Consider the following 18078-nt stretch of genomic DNA (forward strand, 5'->3'; position numbering starts at 1 on the left):
GTGTTCTCTGACACCGGCATTAGCTTAATCCCTTGTTTTCACGAGAGGTTTTATATGATTAGTCATTACCGACAACCAAACCGCAAGGAATTAAATAATCGAGGTAGGCAAAAACAACAACAACAACAACAACAACAACAACACTTTATTAAAAATAGACAAAAGAAAAAAATGACAGTTTACATGAGAGCCTTTTCGCGTAAAAGGTCAACAAAAGCAAGTTTTCCGATGCGATTGAAAGAGACAATCCGTTGAAAATTAAAAGTACAGAACCTTTCGCCGTTTGACATGCGTAGCTGGTTAGCCGCTTTTTGGGCAAGGTTAATTTTAAAGACTGTCCACTGGTATCCAAATGTACATCAGCCTCAGTTTTCAAAGCCTAAATAAGTATAGGGAGGATTGCCACTAAATTTCAAGTTTTCCTGGTGAGCTATCAATAACGTTTTCTTTTTGTCGTGCATTTTTTGGTTTTCGATGGATGTTCAATTGTACCAGGCAAGTTTACTTCAACTAGAATCTTTTAGATTTTTGCTTTCTCGAGTCTAGTGGGACCATTGCTCAGTCTCCTGTGAGATTTCAAACCTTATACAAGGAGAAAGAATTATCACAGGTATACTTAAACTTCCCAACGTAGCATTTCGGAGCGTTTTTCTGCTTAATGGCCATGGAAAAGTTGGACTTAAATTTGCCTCTGTTCCAACTTTGTGTGGGCGAAAACAACAACAACAAAAAACGCTTTTAAGGTACAGAAAAAAATGCCTTTGCAGGACTGTAACTCTTTAAATAAAGGTTAAATGCATGGAAATGCTTGCTTTACAGGTCAAGTTGTAGCAAGATATTGCCATTGTCAGAATGACCTATCCAAGAGTAGAAGTAAAACATGAAAGCAAAATCTTAGAACTTTTTTTCCTGTATTGGCACTGCTTGGCTTTACAAGTAACCAGCTGACAGAGGGAAGAAAGGCAGTATGTGGACTGACGTGTCTTGTGTAAAAACACAACGCCGGGGAAAGAGAGCAGGATCTGAGGCTATGTTTAAACCGTATTTATCCGATTAACCACCCTGGGCACTTATTTAATTTTGGGCCCATGACAGTGGGCGCTAATTTGAGGTCGGGGCTTATTATTTTCCCAAAATTTTCAGCAAGCGAGGACATTTTTAGAGAGAATAAAAAAAAAGGGGGATAAAAAGTTTATTTCGCTGCAACAAGACAAAACAAAGTAGGCCTTTCAGGAAGAGCGCTTATTCTGAACTCTTTAGGCTTTTAGGGTAGGCGCTTATTCGAGGGGGGGGGCTTATTCGAAGGTGGCGGTTAATTGAATAAATATGGTATAGTTTGAGATGAGAGACAGTGTTTCCTGTTGAACGTTCACTTTAATAATACTTACTGTGTTTCTAGACTAGCTGAGTAAATTACCTTAAGCTTACAAATACAAATTAAATAAATATATTCAGAAGTTTTACATTTCACTACTACTCTACACTATCATAAATAAATTAAATTGTGAATTTTGAACACTCTAAGAAAGTACTTACAGCTCTATTATGATGACGTGATTTTCAGAACTAATGCCATTGCCAAAAAAAAATGAATGTTCCGTTTTGGTACATCAATCACATACTTTTATATGAAGAAAAGTAAAAACTAAAGAAATAGATCAACCATTGTAAAAAGGACATTTCCTTGTGTGATCATACACTAAACCATTTTTATTTAATGTGCTGTAACATCATAAGCCAAGGTGCCTACCCTGTGCAAATACTAAAGTACTTTTGTTACTTGTCCAGTGAAGTTCTAATTATTTTTTCTTACATTCCAAAATGGACACGGACTGATTTTTAAAATTATTGTCTTGTAAAAATGAGCCTTGTTACTGGAAAGACCATACTGAAAGAAATTATTGGTAGGTCTTGCAAGTTTGGTAATACAGTCGAACTCCATATTTACGGACACCATTGGGACCAGAAAAAGTGTCCATATTATCGCAGTGTCCTTATTAAGCAGGGTTAATTTTAAGGAAATGAATGGAGCAGGACCAAGAATACTGTCTGTAATAATGAGTGTCTGTATTAAGCAGGTGTCCGTAAAGTGGGGTTCCACTGTAAATGAATGGTAAACCATCCATTTTAAGACTTACAGACTTGGCTCATGCTCACAGAAAAAAAAAAACACTGGAACAAATCTTAAAATACTGCCAAACTCACATATACCAACAGTCCTAATTACTATTTGGTCTTTGTAGTATTTTAAGCTTAGATCTTGTCCAATATTCCTAGGGACTTCCAACCTACATGTAATGGCTAGTTTTTCCCAAAACCAGCCAAGCCTTGTACAGTCAAACCCTGTTATTACAGACGCTGTTGGGACCAGAAAAAGTGTCCATATTACAGAGTGTCCTTATTAAGCAGGTTAATTTTAAGGGAAATGTATGGAGTGGGACCAACAAAACTGTTTGTAATAATGAGTGTCTGCATTTAGCGAGTGTCCATAAAGTGGGGTTTCACTGTATTACAATAATGTTAATTGATTAATCATTATCGTTGCTGTTCTACAAAAGTCATAGCTGAGATCATTGGCTGTGTGAGGCCTGGTGGGAAGGACTGCACTCCATCAAGAATATTGGTTGTGATGCTACTGATCCTGTGAGAAGAAAATATAAAACAACATTACTAACACAATTAAAAAATAGCTGATATATGCAGGGGTGAATTGAAGGGATCAGTGGATAACTGACCCTTGTCGCACTTCAGATCACTTTTTTGGTTTAGCTCAGATTCACCAGAATTTTTGCATGTGGCCTTGAATTGCTTCAGTCGACGTCGTCTGAATGGGACTTCAGTTATTGGCTATCTTCCCCATAGTTGCTGGATACAATAGCCAACTACCAACTATAAATGATAGCCCCAAGATGTTGTCCACTTAATTGAAGGGCTGAGAGCAAACCTGACTTGTGTAGAATTTTAGGTCAAGTTTTTGGGTATCATCAAAAGTGTCTAAAGTTATGTAAATGGCCTTCAATTTTTTCAGAGACATCAATCTGTTTTTGCTTTGTTTTGTTTTCTTTTTTTTGTTTGTTTTTTGCTTGTTTAAGCTTGGCTTTTGAGAAAAAGGAAGGCCAAAATATTGAGTCAGCAAAATTTGACATAAGACGGTTATGCTCCCAACTTTTCAATTTTTATTCAGATGGGAGTTCTGTGAGCTAGTTGTGGTGAATGGCCTTAGATCTTTTCCTACCATATATATTAGCTCTTACCATTCTTTCTGATTCTGTGGCAGTTTTGGGACAGACTCCTTGTCTTTAGGAACCAAACCTGCTTTTAAACTCTTGAAATTTGATTCAATATTCTTTTTGTAGTCTGCTAAAGGAGAACCAGCTTGATTCACAGATTGCTGTTGAGAAGAAAACACTGGTGTTACATATTATTTTCTGTGATAGACATAGCAGACCTCTAGATTAGAGTAAAAGAGATAAAGTTTGAACAGGATGGAAATGCCAAAAAAGACATGCATGCTTCCACAGGCTTTTCTCCTCCCTGTTAAGTGGTTTTGCCTTTTTCTTACTTTGGTACTCTTTGGATCAATCTGGCGCCAGTGTTCAAGTGTTTTGAACAAGCAAAAAATTGTTGTTGGGTGATGTTTTACCAACATGATTGTGCCACTTTTTGGCATTTAGCTTTAGTATGTGTTATTCATTCAGAGACAGCATTTCTTAGTTGGGGGAGGAGATATGTCAAATAACTACAGAAGACAGATTCAATGTGCTGTAACTTGAGTAAAAAGGTAAAAAAAAGGCCTTGTATTGGTGTCACTTTTTAAACAAACAAGAAAGGTCTGAACAATAAACACCTGACTAAAAAGAAAGATAAGGCTGATGACTTTATTACAATATCATTGGATGTGTATGGTGAAAGAGTAAACTAACATTTCAAATAAAGTTAAAAGACACCTGTTAATAAACAAAGAGTTTAAAATGCATTAAGGAAGAGAAAAGCGTGTCCAGGTTTACAAAGTTTCCATGTTCCTTCAGGTGGTAGACACTAGCTCCCTTAGTTGGTTATGATGGATCATCAATTATCTGGTTCCACATCTTTTTGTCACAGCTGTTGACAATGTCTTCAGTGGAAATAGTCTCACATGTATAATCGAACCTATCTTCCTGACACTGCAAATATATTTATCAAATCCCATCCAACGTTAATGCCTATGGCACGTCCTTTTTTCCCAAGAACTAAGGACATATGGAACCTACTGCCTAGCTATGTGGTGACGGCCCCCACTCTACAGGCGTTCAAGATGGCCGCCCTTCCTGCAGTTACATCCTTGCAGGCTCCTGGCCACCTACGCAGACTATAAGACCTGTTCTTGTGTATACCTGAATTAGCTCAAGATATCTAGGTCTTAGTACTTTAAGGGCCAGTTATTTAAACAGAGTCTAACTTAGGCTGTGGCTTTAAAGACAATCAGTGGGCCTCCAAATCTGTTTAATTAAGTGGTTTATTTTACGTAGATAAACAGTTTTCTTTTATTATTATTTAGAGCAAATCTACAATCGTGGACAATTCTCGTTAAGAAATCTGAACGCGGCCCACCAAAAACAATTATTTCCTATTCCTCCCCTCGAATTTCTACAAGTTCCTTCTCCCTCCCCCCCTCCCCCTATACAATGTTGATTTGGGAAGTGCTGATTGCCGTGAAACTGTTCGTGACCCACCAAACAACATTGAGTTGGGGGGAGGGGAGCGGGGAAAATATGGTCGTTCGATTGTTTACTTGTCAAAACGCTTGGAAGGGTACGTTTTCTTAACCGTTTTGTCCACGATTGTGTCAGCCAATTTTTTTCCATTTCCTCAGAACTCAAAGAGTTTGAACTTCCCGGGAGCCGTGGATAGACACACCGGTCGGTGTTCTCTAAGTTACGCGTACGTTAACGTCAGTGTTTTATTTAGCAGAGATGTAACAAGCCAAAAATAGATCATGCCGGTCGTGATATAAACAACTCGCGTATCGTTCTGGCCACTTGTTTTGCCATTGTTCAGTGAAGTTAGTAACCACCAACACTATGGATCTTTTGAAAAGCTATGAAAGTGATGAATCTAGTTCAGAGGAGCCGGGTAAATCGTTATCTGAAGATTCTCTCCTTAGAAGTCACCTACACAGTGTTTATTTGGTGACATATAGCCAGGCAGATATTACTAAATTTCCAACCCGGGAAAATTTCACCTCAGCAGTTGTGTATGCATTTTTTTTCAATTGCAAGGCAAAGGGAGAGTTGTTCAGTGGTGTTGCTGTCGGGAGAAACATAAGAACGGTGGTGAACATTATCATCTCACGCTGAAACTGGATCGTAATGAACGCTGGTTATCGGCGAAGGAATTTTTATTGAAGGAATTTGGGATTTCAGTTCACTTTTCCAACAAGCATCACAACTATTTCAGCGCGCACCAAAAACTCATTTTGCAAAGGATATTTCCCTAACTGCTGATACTCCAATCTTCTGCACAGGAAAGCGTCCACTCATGTATATTAAAAATGGCTTAGTAGATGAACGTGAAACGGAAATGATGAATGTGCGTTGGAGAATTTTTTATTTCAATTTTCAAATCCTGCGGGAGCAGCAAAGAGAAATCCCGCCATGTGCACGATGTTTTGTAAGCCGGCTTATTTGTGGCGAGCCAGACCTAGAATTCGGGATGTAACGATTAACTTGACAGTTTCAAGGCAATGGTGAAATAAAACAACGATTAACACAGGTTTTCAACGGTTAACACTGAATGCTCGTGAAAAGAATAGATAGTCATTTCTTTTAATACAAAACTGCTGTTAATCGTTGTTAATCGTTGAAAGTGCTAAATGTCTTCTTGTTAATCGTATGCAATTAAAGTATTTTGCGTTATTAAGAGTTATATGTAAACAAACGGAAGAAAGGTAGATGTTACGGCAAGAAATGGACACATTTTCTCTTGTAGAATGTATTTGTTGATGTTTGTGACATGCCTGTCACGCACGCTGTACTATGTAACACAATAAAATACTAGCGTGACGTAATCTTCTGATTATTACTTGGTCAGAAAAGACTGCTTTCGTGTCCTGAGTTGCAAGAATAATAAATGTATATTGAATACAAGTATTAATACTTAGTGCGTTGTCCTTTTCCAGTAATAATGGCATCCATACGGCCACCCATAGTGTCTATAATCTTGTCGATTACCTCTGATGGAAAGTTGTACATTGTTCTAATTACACGTGATGAAAATTCATCGAATGCCTCACGTGTAATGTTTAATTCTAGAGCCTGTTTTCTCAGCTTTTTTTAAACAAGATTAAAGAAATTCTCGATAGGATCTATGTCACGGCTGCGAGGCGGAATACATAATTGTTTTGCCCTTTTTATTTTAAGTACTCTTCTAACAAGAGCAGAATTCTGGTTCGGTGCGTTGAGTTGTACAAACATGTGAGAACCATTCTTGTCTGCTCTTGCAAACATAGAATCAAATTTTCCATTAACAAAAGAGGCAAATGAACGGCTGTCCAGATTATCATATGCATGACACTCAATTACTCCTTTACCGTAACTAATGGCCACCATTAATCTTAAAACACGACCTCCACTCCCCTCTTTGCATCCTTTAGCTGTGCATCCCTGAATAAGCCCTTCGCACGCTCTCCTCCATACTCTCCCTTGTGGCGTTCTAGCTTGATCCGCCAGATTTCTTTTATAATAGAAACTGACACCATCCAAATAGAAAGCAACCGTATTGCACCAAATATCCCGAGAGTGGTTATTTTTTATGTTCTTTGCAAAGTGTCAAAAGTGAACACGTTGACGCAAGTCATCCTCGGACATCAAGCCCTTTTTACGCGCCTGCAGGTAGTGGTAGCCTTCCTTGTGCAGAAAACGCCAAACGGTCCTGCTGCTTACCTCATTAGGCTTTAGACCAGCCCGCTCCTTAATCCTACTAGAAGAAAAATGTCCTTCCTCTTTTCGTAGCGCTCACAAACAGCGAATAATTTTTCTCTGGTCACGCGCGCACAACTTGCTCGTAGGTCCTCCTGCGCGTATAAACGGGGCCGGTCTGTTTCACGGATACAAACTCGTCTCGAATTCTGTATACCGATGCAAGTGAAATGTTGCATTGTTTCAGTATCTCTACGGCTGGTAATATCTTCTGCCGCGCCAAATATGCAATATACGCCTTTCTTTGCGAGTCAATGGCGCCCGTAAAAACCATTGTATAACTGGCAAAGTGATGAGATAATGCATCTCTTTGCGTTACAAATTACAACCATTATCTCCGCGAATTAGAACCAATTAACAGCAATTTTCCTGGACGTTAATTAGTACCCTATGTCCAATTACATATCACCCGACCGGGTTTCTGTGCAGGGTTAGATCTCTGTTTTTAAACAATTTGTCTGTTTTACAATCGTGGACAATTCTCGTTAAGAAATCTGAACGCGGCCCACCAAAAACAATTATTTCCTATTCCTCCCCTCGAATCTCTACAAGTTCCTTCTCCCTCCCCCCCTCCCCCTATACAATGTTGATTTGGGAAGTGCTGATTGCCGTGAAACTGTTCGTGACCCACCAAACAACATTGAGTTGGGGGGAGGGGAGCGGGGAAAATATGGTCGTTCGATTGTTTACTTGTCAAAACGCTTGGAAGGGTACGTTTTCTTAACCGTTTTGTCCACGACTGTAGCTTCCTAAGTGCTCTCTAAACTTCCCAAGTGCTTCATATCTCAATGAACACACAGCTGATGAATGAACCAATTTATTGTTTTATAATGTATAAAGAGAAATTCCCTGTGCTACGCTTCAATGCGTTGTTTACTTTGTTTCAGTAAAACATTTTGCTATGCTTTAACAATCTCATCTCAGATTGGTCTAAAAACTGACAGATGAATTCATGCATGTAAATGAACTTTTTCTTCTGATTAAATACAAAAGTTACTCAGAGAGAAAATTTTTTGGCAAGGTATTTGTTTGCTGACGTTGTCAGCCTGCACAAGTGAATTTGATTACACAAATTTACTAGCTATGTTATAAAATAAAATAATTCCACTTGATTATCATTTCATCAAGTACTTACATAAAGTAAAGCCGTTTGGTGAGCCATATATTTGTGGTTTGTGAGGTTGAATGCCTCTCTGTTGAGCTGATGACTCAGGGTAATAAGCTGATTTAACATTCCAAGATGCTGAAAGTATCCTGCAATAAGTACAACAAAATCAAGAATGTATTCAGGAAATATCATTTAATTTTCCAAATCAGAACAGCAGAGGAGAAAGCTTTTAAGCTATGTTTGAAGTAGGCACAAAAATTTTTAAATAATTTGGATACGGATCAGAAGTAAGTTTTGTCATTTCAGTCATAGAGTTGCCAAATCCCACCAATTATTCCAAGAGCAATCACGAGACTAGCATTCCCGTATTGACGTCACAGCCCTACTTAACTATCCCCAGTCTTCTGTCTTGCGCGGTATCGTACCCAACCAGAAGTGAAATTTGACACTTTTATACAACTCAAACACGGGGAAGAAAAATTGATAAAGATTTTTTGTAGATATTTTTCATACAAGAACAACATAACAATTTGATCGAATAGATAAAAAGATCTGTCAATACACTTTAATATCAAGTACTGTACCTTAAAATAAACACAAGCAATAAATTTCCAATAACATTTTCGGTAGAAAGAAACAAAGGATCAAAATTTGATTTCACTACTTGTTTTGAAATTAAATTCAAATTCTTGCTCTTACAGATGTAACTATAAGTAGTTAAAGCAATACATTGTAGACCTTATAATTGGTGGTGGATAAATTATTCTTTTATTTTCATGAAAATTAGCCTAACTAGTCTTGTTAGCATGTACAAAATTCAAATTAAAGAAATTTTACTCTAAAATAAGGTGTCAGTACATGCAGGGCTAATTAACATCTATTGAAAAGAATAATTAATTGGTCACCATATGTGAATAAGGTCTATGATTTCAGAAGTAAAGTCTGTAATAATCGATATACCATCCATTGAAGACTTCTGGCTTTGGAACGCTGGTCTTTCTGGATTAACTAAATAAGATGTCACTCTTGGAAACAGTAAGGACAACCCAGTCTGCCTGAGGTACTCCTGTAAAAAAGGACAGTTGAAGATTTTGCACCAGATCAGTGGTCGATCCACACTTTCCTAGACCTTTTCATGGTTTCTGACAGCCACATGGTTGGGCACAAACATGGCAAATTTCATATAATTATTACAGTAAATGTGTGTGATTTTGGCCTACTTTGAACCTCTGTGACTCCTCTCAAAATTGATGGACAATCCACCATGCGGAAAAAGATTGGGACTGGTACATTTACCCTTCATTCTTATTATACAAAAACCCTAAAAATGCTCATGAAAATATAAAGAAAAGTTCTAAAAAATTCAAACTTAGCATTCACAATGTTGTTAGTACAGGGATAAATTTCACAAAAAAATATGGCTTTCCATGCACCTATTGGTGAAGCATTGTGGTTGAAATGCACATGTACAGCTGCTAATGGTCTGAATCTGTTCTCTAAGTCTGTCTCAAATGACCCCAGGACAAAAATTAATTAATAATATTTTTAAACGATTTATTTCAGGATCAAAATCTGACAAATATGAGTAGAGTCAAAGAGGTTCAAAATTAATAATGGAATGTTGGCTCTCCTCTTGCCTCCCATCCAAGAAGGCAACAGCAACCATGTAAAGTTCTTTTTGTGGGGAAAGGTGAAAATTTCAGCTCAGTATCGCCAGTTGAAAGGCACTCATCCCTTAGAACCTAATTTTCCTTGAACAAAAAAGGGAGACCACTTTCCAGTTTCCTGTGGACAGCCAGTTTTTGGATAAATTCAAGACTCAGAGAATTTATCGGGGAGAACTACTTCCAGGGCAGAAATGTTTTAGATTAATTTGTGGCTAACAGTTATGCAGTGTCAAAATGTCTCATGGACATAATGGAAAACTAAAACTTGAGGCTGGTTTTCATAACATTAAATGCATGTATACTCAAGTTGTCACTGCAACAACTCTTCTCACCTCTCAAATCTTACTGAATCACATAACCTGATATCCTTTGTATAATAATAATTAAATTATAATAATAATACTTGTCTAATAAGAATTTATTTCTATAGCACTTATTCCTAAAAAGTCCAAAAGTGCTTCACATCAAAATTGCCATAAAAATTAAAAATTAAAACATAACTAATGAAAATAAATAAAAACTTAAAATCAACTCCCAGTGTTTAAAAACTTTTTCCTAATTAATGTCAACAATAAGCCTTTCTAAAAAGGAAAGTCTTCAGGCCTTTCTTAAAGCTACCTACGGAATTGCACATCCATAGCTCCAGTGGATGGGCATTCCAAAGCTGGTGGGCACATATAGAAAATGTCCTGAACCCGTACAATTTTAAATTGTATGATTGTGTCTCCAGAAGTTGCATATTTCCTGATCTAAGGCTACAGCCAGGTATTTAAAAGTCTAAAAGTTCCTGAAGATAAGCAGGTGCCACACTATTCACTACTTTTAATATGAATACAATAAGAACTTTTTTTAAAAAAAAAAATTCTACACGCTGTTCAACTGGCAACCAATGAAGCTCCATTAGTACTGGAGATAATGTATTGTATAACACTCCTTATTTACCTTGAGTGTTGGCCTTGGGTCAGGAAGAAAGTGTAACATTTCCCTCATTTTCTCAAAAAGGACTTGAGCTACCAGGAAAATGAATATTGGACAATAATTAAGAACATATATATCTGACTGCTTGTGACTGGGCACTGAATAAACCAGGTCTGACCCTGCAAGATTGGACAACGATAGTTTTTGAATTATCCAAGCTTTAATGTAACTTTGTTTTATTAAAATATTTCAAATAATTAAATACTTCTCCTTTAACCATTAATATTTTGCCTTCTTTTTTTGTGGTGCTGTTTACTGCGCTGCGAAAGGCATCTAACTCAAAAGCGTTTCTACCAATTTAATTTTCAAATTTACAAGTAGAGGGTTTCATACATTGAACTGTAATTTCAATGAATTTCCTACCTTTGGGTTCAAACTTGTTTTGGTACTCAACTTTATGGGTAGCATCAATCTTTCCTAATGTTGTCTAAGTATATAAACAAAACAAAATAATATCAATACATTGTATAAATTTCAAAGGACCACTTATTTCCAATTTCTTTAATTTTTAACTTTTTCTTTTTTTGAAGAGAGGATCCATTTGCATCAAATTTGTATTTATTTAATACTTGTTTCAGTTTTGCACACAAAGCCTGTAGTCTGGAGTACTAGACAGTCTAAGTTGATTTTAAACTGCTGCTGCTTCTTGGTGCTATACTGCTATTACACAGTGAACAAGACCTTTCTCCTCATTTGGTTTCTTTACAATCCTTCATAGTCTTAAAAGTGATGCATTGTTCTCAAGATCAAGATCAATAAAAACTAATATTAAAGAAAAATAAATGACTTTATTTGAGTGTCGAAGTAATTTTAGCACTGTAGCACTAATTGGGATTTGGGGACACTATAAATAAGTGAAATAAATAATTATATAAACTGAACATAACAAATGTTAAAAATCCTAAATGGTGGAGGGCAAACTAGTTGGCTTAATTTACAAATTTTAGCCTTGGATTTGAAAATGGAACTACCATGAAACAAATCCAAGTGGTTAGAGCAGGAATATGAACCAAGGGCCTCCAGATTACAAGCCTGGCACCCTAACTACTAGGCAACACCACCTCCCTTCAATCTGAGCCCTGCAAATAAAGTTACATATTTATTCATATCTTTTTAGTTATAAACAGGGGTAGTCAAGCAAACCCATCAAGCAAATCAGCTGCTAAGTTAAACCTATTGTTGAATTATTGAATATTAATTTTCAGTTGTATATTTTTGGGTTCAAAATTGTTTTAGATATAAAAATTTTGAAACCAGTTTGATTTTTATTTCCCTTTGCCTCAGATTATGGTAATGAATACTACACAAAAGAAAGTAAAAATTAAACTGGTTTGAAAATTTTTAAACCAAAAAATAATAAAAATGCAGTCACATGCACAGACGTTAGTTTTTCTTTGCGTTTTCTTAATTTATTATTTCGTTCTGAGTGTTTGTAAGGCCAAGTGTCAATATAGTTTGTTTGTATTTAGATCAAGGTGATACAAGTCTCTTTCTGTATTAGCTTTTGTTCTTTCATCCAATGGAACACATATTTTGCATTTGTTCAATAATACAGTGCAAATGAGTTATATATAATTATCCTTCATGATTACCCCAACTCAGTGTTAAAACATGTTCTCTGAAAATTCTGCATCACATTTATAATTATTTCAAGTTCATAACTGACCTCTGGGTGATTTGCAGACAAGCTAATTCACATACTTTTAAAACATAGGCGTGTGTGTACATGACAATGTGAAAAAAGTAAACAAACAGTTTCTTACAGCGTATTCTTTCTTGCAAAGCGGCTCCAGTTGGGAGCATAACGTTAAAACCTCAATAGCAACATCGTCTGGAGAAAACTGAACTTTCCAAAGTGGTTCATGAAGGCGAACTTCCACTAAAATTAGAAACAAAAAACAGATACAGTCAAACCTCCCGTAAGCGACCACCCATAATGTCAAGGATATGTGGTCGCTTACGGGAGGTGGTCGCTTACCAGAGGTCAGACCACAGGGGGTTTAAATTTCGGGTAATTTACATATGGTAATTGCGGAGACCAAACACTTTTGCCAGTGCTTATTGAAACCCAAAGTAATAACTTATCCTTAGACTGTCTGATTTAGGAGCAGACAGTAAACGGCATTTATGCAATGTTACATTTGAAGCGTAAATCATCCACAACTTTCGCGTTTGTTTGTTTGTTTGTTACATAATTCAGTTGACGCTCTTTATCGCCACAATTTTTCTGTTGGATAATACAAGGTTGAGAAAGTCATCACCGGTCATGCACATTTGCATGCTATTTACAAGATAAGAGAGTTTCTTCCCTACAAGGATTACAGTTTATTTCAGTGTACACTATGGTGCGTGTGCATGTTATCAAATGTTTCAATGCTAAGCTATTTCGGAAGACACTTCCGGTAGCTTCGGCAGTGAGATTTTAATACGACATCTGCTGTAATGATGTGGGCCAATATGTTACAGCGACACATTTTGCAATTTCCCCCCGTGAGAGATACAGCATATTGTGTGTCAAGTGGTCGCCTACGAGAGGTCAAAAACAATTGAAAATTTTAAACAATCATCTCTGAACGTGGTCGCTTACGGGAGGTGGTCGCTTACGAGAGGTGGTCGCCTACGAGAGGTTCCATCTATAGTGATTTGACTTGAAAACTTTTGGTATTTTGGAAAAGTGGTCGCTAATGGGAGGTGGTCGCTTACGAGAGGTGGTCGCAAAGGGAGGTTCGACTGTATTAAAAGAAGAGCCCTTGAAAATTCAGGCGAGGTTTTACACGCGTGTTTATATCCAAACAATTCTGCACAAACCTTTGAACGATGGGTCATAAGCAAGAGGTGCACATAATGGCCCAGGAAATGCAACACGTTCTCCGTTCATTTTCCAGTTGTGAGTTGCTGCAAAGCTTGACTATTTGCAAATGAAAATAAGCATTGAAATACTCCTACAGCCAGACGCCATGACAGCTGTGAGGTGGTTCACCGCTGACCGAAACATATGTCTTTGCAAAGGTCACAAGAAGGGCAGAGGTGGGTGGAGAGGGTAGTAAATTGTTTTCACTCAGGGAGGGGGAGGGGAAGACTTGGGTTCAGTTTTGCTGGGTGTGTGCCGCTGGCCTCTCAGAGCCCCTGCCCCATTATTTATAGTCTGTTTTGTGGCCGGTTATAGACCCCATCTTAGTCACTTTTGTGTAATTTTCGCGATCCCAACTAAGTCACTTTCTAGTTATGCATCTACTTTTTCAATCCTTTAATTGGTCATCCTAAAATGAATTGACACATTTTTTAAATTGAATGAAGAACACTTCATTTTTCACCTACAGTGCAAGCATTCTGGTACGTTTGCTAACCGTGAATATTTACAAGCGTACCGTCATAAATAGTTGAAAATGAAAACATACTTCTTCAAACAGGAACGTTATAATAGAGTTTTTAATAACATATTTTCTGAACTTTTTAACGGAGACCATTTTGAATCCCTACCTAATAGAATTTTCTTACCCGAAAAATCCGAAAATGTGCGACCCTGTTCTAGTAATTCTATTGAAAATGTAGCCTGCGAACAGCATACGTATTTCCGGTCGTTTTTGGAAGTACGACCGGAAATACGTGTGCTGTTCGCAGGCTATTGAAAATGCAACCCCATTATAGTCAATCCAGTCGAGAAAATGGGACCCCATCCAGCGGCACACCCCATTAGCCTGTTACAGGAGCTTATCTGTTATAAGGAAGTACCCCCGCGGGGGGAGGGGGCTAAAGTACGCATGCATGGTGCGGATTATTGCTCCACGCGCGGACTATATTTTAAATGCAGTACACTAATATAATTATCTTTAATTCTTATTCTAATTTTTCATTTTCAGTGGAACGTTTCCAAACAACTGAGGGGGAAATGTTTGAACTACGTCAACCGTCTCTTCACAGAGGCCATTTTAAATCAGGAGCCATGACCTAATGGGGCCGCTCGACTAAAAACACTCTCTGATGGCTAGAATAGAGCTGACTGGGAACTGAATACAGTACACGGTTAACTGGAGATTTTTTATCAAAACACTGGTTCTAGCTGGGTAAAAAATGTCTCGTTTGTTTTTCCTGCCCGTCAGGACCCCTGTCAGGCTCGTAAAAATCGTGTTTAACTTTTCGCTATAACACCGTCTTTACCAATGAAATTTGAAGGCAAGTAGCGCGCCAGGAAATAACAGCGGCTCCACTGTTTCCCATCACGTATTGTTTTTTTTTTTTATCTCTATATCACGCTGTGTATGTCAGCTGTCAATGTAAACGCGATGACTGAAAAAGAGAGAAAAATACAGCCGACAGCGGTACCTCTGGACACTTTGCCGGAGCGTTGTACCATGACGATGCACCACGAGATTTCGGCCCGCGGTTCGCTTATGCCAGCAGGAGATGGTTCCGCGATGCTTTCCGATACCTTGTCCCCGACAAGACAGTGAGGGAGAAAAGTCGGCCCCTAGACCATATGAGATAGATCCCTTTCGTTGGCACCACAGTTCCACCTTACTGACTTAAGCTGAGATTCAGCCATGTATATATATGACAATGAAGTCATTTTGTCTTCCATGTGGTACGTTTTGAGGTTTGAGCATGCGCGCGGGCTAAAACGATATACGGACAGAAGGACGACTCGAGGCACCACTATTCTTGGACTCCTTTTACCTTATTTAATTTTTACAATTTTTATTGCCGTTTTCCTGAAAACGATTGCTCCTTTGACGGATTGTTGACAATGTTAAGGGAATTACGTCGTCACTCGAAGAGTCCTGTGAAAGCCGTTGCTATTTTACTGTTTTTGGCTATTAAGTCAACACTTATTACTGTGCCATGTAATGAAAAAGCGCCACGTTTGTTACTAAAACAACTCAGATGCTACCTTTCGCCTCTTAATAATAATAATAATAATAATCATAATAATGATAATAATAATAATAATAATAATAATAATAATAATAATAATAATAATAATAATAATAATAATAATAATGTCTGACATTGACATTACATCAGAAACTGCGCAAGCCAGAATTTAAATAGTGACTTTTTTGTCAGTCGTCTACTTCAGGATGGTTGAAAAGTTGCAAATTCGCGTTATCTGTGATTCGACTCTAAGAAATGTCCAACGCTTTTTGTGAACAAAAAGTTAGCATTTTAGTTGCAAATAACCGATTTACGCTTGCTTTTCGGTATCATTTCAAAGAAAAAACTCAGTTTTACTTAGTAATCCGTTTCACAATTGTAAATAGGTTTTAATAGTTCTTTTTTTATACTTTTATCTTGTAAATAAGCAATTTTCTTGAAACATGTAAATAAAGAGATTATAATAACAATAATAATAATAATAATAATAATAACATTTCTAATGCGCAAATTTCATGAAATGTTCAAATGCACATGACAAGATTAAAAAGGGAATAAAAAGGCTAAAAAGCTAAAATTACAATCAACAATAAACTTACAATGATTTAAAAAAAATCACAATTAAAAGTAAACTCACAATAATAAAAAACAACTATGATAAAAATGCGTGACGTAATAAGTGAGTTTTTAACTTGTCTTTAAAGGTACTAACTGTGGTGGCGCTTCTTATGTCAAATGGTAGCGCATTCCAAAGTTTCGGTGCAGCACAGGTAAAAGAACGGTCACCAAGTGTACCTTTTGATTTAAAACGCAGATAACTAAGTAAAAGCTTATCGCTAGAATCCCTTAGATTATATATGGATGAGAGCCTAAGAGAAATAAGGGACGATAAATGACTAGGCGCTAAAAATTGATGTCTGGTAAAATCAATCCTAACCCTGGACCGGTTTCTGCTTCGACTGCTGGTAAGATCACTGAAGATCAATTGCCTCGTGATCAATGCCAGAAGCTTTAAAAGTTATCACAAAGCTGTACAACAAACTGGCAATCTGTGTGTAGCCTCTTTCGCTTCCAGGACCTGGTGTACGCCGAAAACTCGGACGTTATATGCGTCAGTGAGATAGGTTGAACCAAAATATATATCAGCAACTCTGAAATATTGCATTCCGGCTTTACAATACTAGCAGAGATCGGTCTGATCGAGGTGGTGGTGGAGTTCATATCGCAATCAAAACAGTCTCCTTCAAAGCTGTCAAATAATTTGAATTTGAATCGGGCCGGAAGCAGAGCTGCAACAGCTTAAGATCATTACTAAGCTTACTGGTTAAAGAATTTTATTCTGTTTTTGCTATACGCCATCCTGTGAAGACCCAAGTTGGATGGATGTATTCCAATGTATTCGATAATTTTCTGCATGACGTTTGTGACCAGTTCGACAATATGGTAATTCGGATGACTTTAACTTACCAGACATCCTCTGGGACTCCATTGACAGCGCATCTGATGTTAACGAACCAGCTTTTATTGAAACCCTTCACGACCACCTCTTGACACAGCTCAATAAAATACCCACTCGTGGCAACAACATACTTGACCTTATAATCACAAGCGTGCCGAACCGTGTCAATGTAACGGACATTTTGTCTCCAAAAGATTCGCGGGTTTTTACAGACCATAGCCTACGGCTCTGTCAGCAATTCACCTCTCTTCGATCATAGCCAATGGCGATATAAATACTGACTGGCATCAATAGAAAGACACGTTTCTTGCAGAGGTCTCTGACTATATACAAACCACGAGGCTTATGGGGCGGAATCCCGTACCTTGGATGGCTGGTTCCATACTTAATTTGATCAAGAAAAAGGAATCTGTAAGATAAAAGCTGGAACTAGTCCCTCAAGCCACCTAAGGGGTTAGGGGTTGAGGGGTTAGGGATGCTTACGTTTGGGGGTTAGTCATTCTTACGTTTGGGGGTTAGTTTTCTTACGTTTGGGGGTTAGTCGTTCTTAAGTTTGGAGGTTAGTTTTCTTACGATTGGGGGTTAGAGACTCTTACGTTTGGGTGTTAATTTTCTTACCTTTGGGGGTTAGTCATTCTTACGTTTAGGGGTTAGTTTTCTTACGTTTGGGGGTTACTCATTCTTACGTTTGGGGGTTAATTTTCTTACGTTTGGGTGTTAGGGATTCTTACGTTTGGGAGTTAGTTTTCTTAATTTTGTGGGTTAGTTTTCTTACGTTTACGGGTTAGTATTTCTTATGTTTGGGGGTTAAGGATTCTTACAATTGCGGGTTAGTCATTCTTACGTTCGGGGGTTAGGGATTCTTACCTTTGGATGTTCGTTTTCTTACCTTTAGGGGTTTGTCATTCCTACGTTTCGGGGTTAGTTTTCTTACGTTTGGGGGTTAGGGTTCCTTACGTTTGGTGGTTAGTTTTCTTACTGGTGGGGGTTACTCATTCTTACGTTTTGGGGTTAGTTTTCTTACGTTTGGGGGAGAGA

The 18078-nt window shown here is 37.7% G+C and overlaps 1 protein-coding gene across 1 annotated transcript; it reads right to left on the reverse strand.

The window, feature by feature from the left end:
• Positions 1-1935: 1935 nt before the first annotated feature.
• Positions 1936-13677, reverse strand: LOC146451962 (uncharacterized). Its single transcript, XM_085098409.1, has 8 exons — positions 13518-13677; positions 12473-12588; positions 11073-11136; positions 10674-10741; positions 9025-9130; positions 8092-8210; positions 3255-3391; positions 1936-2641 (listed from the first exon to the last, which is right to left on the reverse strand). The coding sequence occupies exons 1-8, from the start codon at positions 13585-13587 to the stop codon at positions 2536-2538; spliced, it is 786 nt and encodes a 261-aa protein (XP_084954535.1). The 5' UTR covers positions 13588-13677; the 3' UTR covers positions 1936-2535.
• Between the last annotated feature and the right edge of the window lie 4401 nt (positions 13678-18078).

The sequence above is a fragment of the Pavona decussata genome, unplaced genomic scaffold (assembly GCF_977016875.1).
Source record: "Pavona decussata unplaced genomic scaffold, jaPavDecu1.1 SCAFFOLD_381, whole genome shotgun sequence".
Classification (NCBI taxonomy): Eukaryota; Metazoa; Cnidaria; class Anthozoa; order Scleractinia; family Agariciidae; genus Pavona; species Pavona decussata.

Coding starts and splice junctions, on each gene's coding strand:
- LOC146451962 (XM_085098409.1), bottom strand. CDS start 13,587: ATGAACGGAGAACGTGTTGCATTTCCTGGGCCATTATGTGCACCTCTT. Junction 9,131..10,673: donor ACCCAAGGCCAACACTCAAG/GTAAATAAGGAG, acceptor CCTTTTTTACAG/GAGTACCTCAGGCAGACTGG. Junction 8,211..9,024: donor CCAGAAGTCTTCAATGGATG/GTATATCGATTA, acceptor TACTTATTGCAG/GATACTTTCAGCATCTTGGA.